General features: G+C 43.1%; 1 protein-coding gene across 4 annotated transcripts in view; it reads left to right on the top strand.

Moving 5' to 3' along the window:
- LOC145411770 (signal peptide peptidase-like 3) overlaps positions 1-9,442 on the top strand; it is a 116,337-nt gene that overhangs the window by 43,637 nt on the left and 63,258 nt on the right. For 3 of the 4 annotated variants that reach the window (XM_080281741.1, XM_080281739.1, XM_080281742.1), the window contains 2 exons: positions 1,351-1,428; positions 2,959-3,056. In XM_080281741.1, coding sequence (XP_080137867.1) covers positions 1,351-1,428; positions 2,959-3,056 — 176 coding nt within the window. The remainder of the gene's footprint in view (positions 1-1,350; positions 1,429-2,958; positions 3,057-9,442) is intronic. The other variant, XM_080281747.1, reaches the window with a different exon arrangement.

Here is a 9,442-nt window from a genome sequence, read left to right as displayed (position 1 = left end):
TTGTGTTTTTGTGTGGGGGTGCGTGTGTGTGGGGGGTGCATGAGTGTGTTTTTGTTTGGGGAGGCGTGTGTGTGTGGGGTTGGATGGGTGGGTGTGTTTGTGTATGGGGAGGTTCGTGTGTTTGTGGGGGTGTGTGTGGGGGGGTGTATATGGAGTGTGTATGTAGGGGGTACATTTGTGTGTGTTTTTGTGTGAAGGGGTGCATGTCTGGGTTTTTGTGTGTGGGGGTGCATGTGTGTGTTTTTGTGTGGGGGTGCATGTGTGTGTTTTTGTGTGGGGGTGCATGTGTGTGTTTTTGTGTGGGGGTGCATGTGTGTGTTTTTGTGTGTGGGGGGGTGCATGCGTGTGTTTTTGTGTGGGGAAGTGTGTGTGTGCTTGTGTATGTTTGTTTGGGGGGTGCGTGTGTGTTTTTGTGTGGGGGTGCGTGTGTGTTTTTGTGTGGGGGAGGTGCTTATGTTTTTGTGTGGGGAGTGCTCGTGTGTTGGGAGGTGGAGGGTGCGTACTCTCTCTCTCTCTCTCTCTCTCTCTCTCTCTCTCTCTCTCTCTCTCTCTCTCTCTCTCTCTCTCAGTATTTCTGACTATTTTTCTAGTTAATAATAATAATAATAATAATAGTAATGATAATATTAATGATAATGGTCACAATAATATTAAGAATGATTGATGGATAGGTAGGTAGATAGAAAAGCATACCTGGTATTAATAGATAGATAGAAAGACATAGATATATACATACTATCTATCTATCTATCTATTGCCAGACGCCATAATCCCATAAGGGGTGGCCATTTGACTCTGAGTTATTTGTTTTACAGGGAGGGGCACTAACCCTTCACCAACCCACTTGACACGTAGGGAGCACGTATGATTTGGTTATATGGTTACCACCCAGCGTTGTAAATGGTTTCTTGGCTTACAGGAAACCATTTGGCTTGTCACTCAATGTAAAGCCACCTGTAAAGGAAAGAAAAGCAATAAGAAGTGACAGGAAAGATGGGAGAAATAGGAAGAGAGGAGGGCAGGCACATACACACATACATACTGTATATGGATGGATATGTAGAGAAAGATAGATAAACATAGGTATATAGATAGCCAGAAAATAAACAGACTGTTACTGCGGGCTCATGGCCTTTGGTTCCTTCTTCCTCGCATAAAAAAAAAAAAAAAAAAAAAAGATGGAAAAGTAGAATGACTGATAGATTGATAGATTAAAAGGCATAGGTAGGGAGATAGATACATAGAAAGGCATAAATTGGCACACAGACAGACAGACAGGCCGATAGATAGATAGATAAGGTTTTTGACTATTAACCAAGGAGATTTGACTAATACCCATTTTCTTTGCAGGGCCTACTCAATCGTAGACTCCTCCCGTGTATCTACGTTCCTCATCTCTATTCTACTTATTGTCTACGGTAGTTTCAGGTGAGAGAAAGAGAGAGAGAGAGAGAGTACTGACAGTAATATCTAATTATAATAATAATAATTATAAGAATAACAATGATGATAATAATAATAATATAATAATAATGGTAAGGGTGGTGATGATGATGATGATGATGATGATGATAGAGAGAGAGAGATGACAGTGCTAATGATGTTGATAGGGGTGATGATGATGATTGTGGTGAGAGAGAGAGAGTAATGACAGCAATAATGATGATAATAATAATGATAATACCGGTAGTGGTTTAGTGGGTAATTATGGTGCTCCAGTCAGATTGAGATGGTGAAGGTTTATATCCAAGGGGTGGTTGGGGTTTATTGCTCACGTACTGCCACCCAGGGATGAGTGAGGCTGGTCACTCTCATCGTAAATGTCAGGACCAACTTGCCTAGCCCCAGGCTTCTACACTCCTCATGGGGCAACATAGGATTGGATGATGGATGGATGGATAATAATAATAATAATAATAATAATAATAATAATAATAATAATACATCCATCGATCCATAATAACACGATAATGATAATAATACAGTAAGACCTCACCTTAACGGACTAATTGTGGCCCGTGCCATTCCAAAAAATGCAAAATTCCGATAAAAGCGACATCCCAACTTCCCCCTGTTAAACCAGACTTTTTCCGATATCAGATATTAGTCTGGATCGTGTGAACGGTTTTTAAACTGTTTTGACTACCATTGTGGTACTGTACTGTGTTATAGCTTCTCTACATTAATCAAATGGTATAATATATACAATAACACAGTACTGTACACTGATAAACATGTCTTTTATTTATTTATTGTGGTGAACATAGCTGAAGTGGTCAGGCAGTCCAGACTGCTTCTGGGTTTATGAGACTTTTTCCAAAATATAGGAATTTAGTCCGGTAGCTCCCCCAGTCCAATCAAAGCGAATTCCGGTCTATTGAAGTCTGTTATATCGAGGTTTTACTGTAATAATAATAATAATATAATAATAATAATAATAATAATAATAATAATAATGTTGGTAAGGGTGATGATGATGAAGAGAGAGAAAGAGTAATAATAATAATAATAATAATAATAATAATAATAATAATCCATCCATCCATCCATCATCCAATCCTACGTTGCTCCATGAGGAGCGTAGGAGCCCCGAGCCAGGCAAGTTGGTCCTGATGAAAGTGACCAGCCTTACTCATCCCTGAGTGGCATTACGTGAGCAATAAACCCCAACCATTCCTTGGATATAATCCCACACAGGCTCAATCCGATTGGCGCGCCAGTTTCACCCACTAAACCACCAGGCGCCATAATTTGGTTATATGGTTACCACCCAGCGTAGTAAATGGTTTCCTTGTGTACAGGAAACCATTTGGCATGTCACTCACTGTAGAGTCATCCATAGGCAGAAGGAAGAGGAAAGAATGAAAGAAAGAAAGACAAAAGAGGGAGTGTAAAGTCACTCGTAGGCAGAAGGACGAGGAAAGAATGAAGTAAATAATAATAATAATAATTCCACAGGTCTCTCAATTTGGAGCAAGAAGCAAGAGAGAGGGAGTCAGAGAAAGAAAGAAATAAACTACTCGGGATATCTACTTCAGCATCTACCGCAGATAATAGTAAGTAGATTGATAAATAGGTAGAGGCTTAGCCTACACTAGATGAATAGGTAGATAGGTTGGTAGAGGGATAGACTGATGACAAGGTGGATGGATAGGTAGATAGACTTTTATTTTTGATAGGTTGATATATTTGATAGGCAGACAGGTAGATTAAAAGATACAGTTTGACAGATAGATGGTTGGATAGATAGATAGATGAAGGATATGTAAACAGATTAATATGAATGCATAGGTAGATAGATATAGATAGATAGTTGGATACATATAAAGATTGTAGTATGTTGAGAGATACATAGCTAGATAGATAAAAAACATTATTATTATTTTTGTTTTGAATAGATAAATAACTAGGAATAGAATCTTTCTAGATTGTTGGATTTGTTAGATAGTAGTAGTAGTAGTAGTTGTAGTTGTAGTAGTTGTAGTTGTTCCCTAGGCAGTCTGGCCGAACAGCCCCGAGTCCCTAAGGGAGGCCACGGGGAGGCCACGGCCGAGACCGGGCTTTCCCTTAGAGCTCTCAAGGAGTGTATGTTGTGTTGCTGGCATAGGTGATTATGTGCAATGCAGTCTTCCATAATGTGCTTAATAGTATGGGGTGCTGTGTTACATCCTGGTAAGGCATCAGTGACGGAGTCATCCAGCCTCTTCTGGTAACTTAAGAGGGCTGGATGATGCCCACATCTCCCCCTGGGCAGGTGTACCCTGTCCTCACAAGGGAGATAGGATTCAGAAGGGTGGATATCAGGAGGCCGTGCATGCTGCTGTGTGTTGTCTTTAAGTGACTGAATGGAGCGGCGAGTGAATTGAGTATGGACACGCTTCTGGAAGCTGGTGTGAGACGGGCGAGGGATGAGAGATGACAGTATTTGTGTATGATATCGTGTGCTTGGTGTTGTTTTGATGTTCCTTGATGTGTGTGGATGTGCTGCCATGTAGTGTAGTGGATGTTGTGGGTTTATGGAGGCTGCAGCAAGAATTTGGGTGCCTGTAGTGTCTAGATGATCCTTGACTTTGAGGACTTGGTTTCTTGATGTAGGTGGTCTGTGGGTGTAGTAGCTGTGCAACCTGTGATTATTTTTAGGGCCTTGTTCTGTATGGTCTGTAGAGTGTGTTTTAGTGAGGTTAGGAGCCCAAGCAGGGCTTGCATAATTCATCACTGAGCGTATGTATTGTCTATACTGTGGTGGTGGCTTTTTTTTTTGGTGTCCAAATGTTGTATGGGCAAGTGACTGTAAGACATTGAGTCTTGATGTTGTTTTATTTTTAATGTTTGTGATGTGTTGATTAAATGACATTGATGTGTGTAACATCAAGGATTTTGGGTATGTGTGTGTGTGTGTGTGTGTGTGTGTGTGTGTGTGTGTGTGTGTGTGTGTGTGTGTGTGTGTGTGTGTGTGTGTGTGTGTGGTAGGGGAGTGTTGCTTATGGTGAGGTGTGGAATGTGACTGTGTTCTGCTGTCCAGTTTGTGAGAAGGGTCACTGTAGATGTGGCTGGGGCTATTTTGAGCCTGTTTGTGGTAAGCCATTTGTGTACTGTGTTGAGGTAAGGTTGGAGTATGTGTGCAGCTGTGTTTGCATTTTGGTGTGTACATGTAAATGTTATGTCATCTGCATAGGAAGCTATGTGAATCTGTGGTGTGTGGGGTGTGGATATGTCATGCATGTATAGGTTAAATAGTGTAGGGAACAAAACAGATCCTTAGGGGACACCATTTTTGAAGTTTCTGATGTTTGAAGACTGACCAGCAAATGTTACATGTGCACATCTGCCTGCTAAGTAGTTTGCCAGCCATCTTTTTTGTATTATTGTGCAGGTGTGTGTGTTGAATATTTTGTTTGTGAGGTTGTGGCGGGGGATGGCATCAAAAGCTTTTCTAATTTTTAGTGTGACTAGGAGTGTTCTGTGTGGTGGCCTAGCTGAATTGATGCCATGAAAAACTTTCTGTGTAAGGTCTGTAAGAATAGTGTTTGTGGAGTGTAGTGGCCTAAAGCCATGTTGTGATGGGGCTAGGGGTGTGTGAGGTGTAACTAGTTGTTGTACCAGTCATTCAGTGACTTTGGAGGGGGTGCAGAGGAGTGTGATGGGACGGTGTAAGGAAGGTAACATTGGGTCTTTGTTTGGTTTAGGGATAGTGATGATAATGCCATGCTTCCAGATGTTGGGTATTATGTTGTGTGAGTAGCTGTGGTAGTAGTAGTAGTAGTTGTTCCCTAGCCAGTCTGGCCGAACAGCCCCGAGTCCCTTAGGAAGGCCATGGCTGAGACTGGGCTTTCCCACAGAGCTCTCAAAGAGTGTATACAGTATTGTGTTGTTGGCATAGGTGATTGTGTGCAATGCAGTCTTCCATAATGTGCTTTATAGTATGGGGTGCTGTGTTGCATCCTGGACAGGCATTTGTGACGGAGTCATCCAGCCCCTTCTGGTACCTTAAGAGGGCTGGATGGTGCCCACATCTCAGTAGCTGTAGTTTGATATGTTGGTGAGTGCTTGTATTCCTTGTGGTCCAAGGTCGTTAAGATGAATGTTGTTTATGTTGTCTGGTCCACAGGCAGATAAGTGCTTAAGGTTGCTAGTGATGTGCTTCGTCTGGTTGTAAGTGAAAGGTGCGTAGTCTGGGTCTGTGAGGAACTGTCTCTTACGTCGGATGATTTGTCGATTGTCGTGATGGGGGTTTAGATGGCTGACACGTGAAAAGTGATTGATGAGAGTGTTTGCTTGTTTATTTGAAGGTATGGTGGCTGTTATTGTGATGGCAGTGTGTAATTGTGTAGTGTTGCCATTGGAGAGTGTGATGCTATTTAGGGTTTTGTAGAGTTTGCTGGTGTTTGTTTTGTAGTCAAGTGTTTGGAGATAATTATTCCAGTTTAGTGTTTGTTGTTCTGATGTATTATTGTTTATTTGAGTGTTGAGTTCTTGTATTTGTTGTACAGTGTCTTGTGTATGGGGTGTTGAGGAGTGTCGCAGTGTGTCCCGTTGACTGATGAAGCCTTGAATTTTTGGTGTGAAGTTGGGATTGTGTCTCTTTATGTTGCCTCTAGGGATTTGTCTTTTGTCGGCACTTTGTGAAATTGTATTGAAAGTGTGCACAGTGGTGTTGGGATGTTTGTGATTGATGTACTGTTTAATGTTTCAAAATGCTGTTCTGTTTCAGTTATGAAGGCCTCCCAGTTGGCTTTCTTATAATTGGTGTATGTGTGTCCGTGGCCAGCTGGGGTGATTCTGGTTTTGGTAGTAATGATGATTGGAAGGTGATTAGATCCAAGGGTTTGACCACTCTCCAGGATGTTGTGGGGGCAAGGTTTGGGGAGCAAAAGGTGATGTCTGGGGATGATGGGAGGAGGAGGGCTTGGTGAAGGATATGGGTATGTTGTTGGAGATTAAAGTGTATGAAAAGATGATATGTCTGGGATTGTAGCACCAGCCCCTCTGTCTGTGTCAGGGTTGTTGACAAGCCAGGCCGATGCCTTGGCGTTGAAATCACCACCCAGGATGATGTTGGGTATGTTAGTGATGTGGTGTATTTGTGGAGAGTAATTGTGTGGTACTGTGGGGGACGATTGGGCAGAGAATGTATGTGTTGGCGATTGTTATATGTGATTTGTTACCAGTTTCGTTTTCGTTTTCGCTTTTAAAGGCTCCAACATGCTTGCATGTGTCGGCCTTGGTCACCTAATGGCGGCTCTCCATGCTGCATGATCCATTGCAGCCTCCCTGTTCAGTCCCTTAACCCTGAGGTTACACTTAATGACCTCGTCCCATGTCTTTCTCGGTCTACCCCTCATAACCCCACCCCCAATATTAACACTTCTCACCTTCCTCACCCAGTTATCATCCCCCATCCTCTCCACATGTCCAAACCATCTAAATCTACCTCTCCTCATCACAACACCAATACACTCCAATCCCATCCTACCTCTCAACTCTTCCATCGTAAAGCCAGCCCCTCCAGGCCTTGGACGCAGGGACGCACTGCACATCCACCTAATCATTGTCATTTCTGTACGTCTGAGCCGGCGAATATCTTCCTCCTTCACTGCCCAGGTTTCACTACCATACAGCATTACACTCCTAACACATGCTGGATACAAAGACCCCTTAGCACGTAGGGAGAGTCCTCTCAATGTCAGGAGAAGCAAGAGCTCCCTGAACTTCTTCCAACCACTTCTCACCCTAGCCACAGAGCTAGCTCCAGCCCCACCTCCAGCACACAACATGTCTCCCAAATAACAAAACTCTTCCACACACTCAAGAGATTCACCAGCAAGTTCAATCCTTTCACATCTGACAATCTCCACCTGCTCACCCCGACACCCTGTACACATAAAATCAGCATTATCTCGCAGTCTACCTCTGATACCACTACATCTCTTATGCACCCATTTATCACACACACCGCACAATATGGAATTACTTCCCACGCCCTTGTGGCAAACTTCACATGGCCACTCTCCCTCGTCTTTGACAGTACCGCCACCAACCCTAGATATCATCACTTTTGTTTTATCTGCATTTACCTTTAAACTCTTGTGCCTCATACCATCTCTCCACTTCCTAAACCTTTCCTCCGCCTCCCTTTCATTCTCTGCAATCAACACCAAATCATCAGCATACAACAACTCCCACGGGAGTCCGTTTCTAAAGTCACGTGAAAGGGCTTCAAGTACCATGATAAACAACATGGGACTCAAGACTGACCCCTGATGCACACCAACATTCACGGAAAACTCATCACTCAAATCACCATTCACTCTTACTTGGGTGTGAGCACCCACGTACATAGCCATAACCACCCTAACCAGGCACTCCTCCAAGCCAAGCTTTCTCATTGCCCACCACCTCTCTAGGGACTCTGTCAAAGGCCTTTTCCAAATCAACAAAAACAAAATAAAGATCCCTTCTCCTACCAATTTATTTTTCCTGAAGCTGTCGAACAATGAATATAGCATCAGTGTCCCCCTACCTGGCATAAACCCAAACTGCATCTCATCAATATTCACTCTTTCTCTAATCATACCTTCTAAAACTCTCTCCATTACCTTCATTATCTGATCTAAAAGCTTTATACCTCTATAATTTCCCCTTTCCAGGGCATCACCCTTCCCTTTATACACATTTACAATTACACTCTTCAGCCAATCATCTGGGACAACACACTCATAAATAATCCTATTTATCAGGTCAGTGACTAAACTCACCCCTATATCGCCTGAGGCCTTCAACACTTTGGCAGTCAACCCAGACACACCTGCTGCCTTCCCCACCCTCATCCTGCCTATTGCCTCACTCACAGTAGCAGTATCAATCAAAGGCCAAGGGCCAGACACTGGATCTGCTGGCTCCAAACCTTCCCTATCCCAGTCAAACTCCTCATTCAACAACTGGTTATAATGCTCTTTCCATGCATCTTTAATATCCTCACTGTTCACCACTACCCTTCCTTCATCATTCTTCACACACTGCTCACCTATAATATCCCGATTATCCCTCTTCACTTGACCTGCCACCCTAAATGTCATATTTTTCCTTTCCCCATGATTTAGGTTATCAAGTAATAGTCTCTGTGACTCAGACTTTGCCCTGTATACCTCTCTTCTAGCCCTACACTTGGCAGCCAAATATTCCTTATTGCTACCACCCTTCTTCCATTCCCGGAAAAGCCTTCTTTTCTCCTTAACTGCAGCTTCTACACCCTCATCCCACCACCAAGTTACTTTATGTCTTGGTGGTCCTCTTGTCCAACCGCATGTTACATCAGTAACTCTCAAGAAATTGTTCGTTAGGGCTCTGTACTGTTCATTACCGCCTCTTGTCTACAGCTCCCTGTTCAGCCACCACGCTCCTCAACTCGCTGTAGAAGGCATCCCATACTACTTGGTTTTTCAGCTTCCATATTTTCCTTCTAGGTACATAAATCCTCTTTTTCATCAGTTGTTCTTTAAGCACCATGTCACAAATCAATAGTTTGTGCTGCTGCACACACTCCTCACTTCCTATAACTTTAACATCCCTCACTAACCTCCTATCAGCCCTCCTAACCAGAAAATAATCTATCTGACTGCTATTTCCCCCAGACTTATACGTAATTAACCTATTGTCTCTTTTCCTAAAATATGTGTTGCACACAATCATGTCCGTTGCCTCCCCAAACTCGAGTATCCTTTCCCCTTCTGCATTCCTTAGACCATATGCACATCCCCCATGCACTCCCTCATAACCTTGTGCTGCTTCACCTACATGACCATTTAAGTCCCCTCCCAAAATCACTATCTCATCATCCCGCATACCACCCACTACACGTATTAAATCATCCCAAAATCTGTCTTTCTCTGCTTCATCCAATCCTGCCTGTGGTGCATATGCCGATATAATCGCAGCTACCTTT

This window comes from Coenobita brevimanus, chromosome 11 (genome assembly GCF_032717465.1).
Source record: "Coenobita brevimanus isolate Jiangsu-jjx chromosome 11, ASM3271746v2, whole genome shotgun sequence".
Lineage (NCBI taxonomy): Eukaryota > Metazoa > Arthropoda > Malacostraca > Decapoda > Coenobitidae > Coenobita > Coenobita brevimanus.
This window is presented reverse-complemented; position numbering and strand designations above follow the sequence as displayed.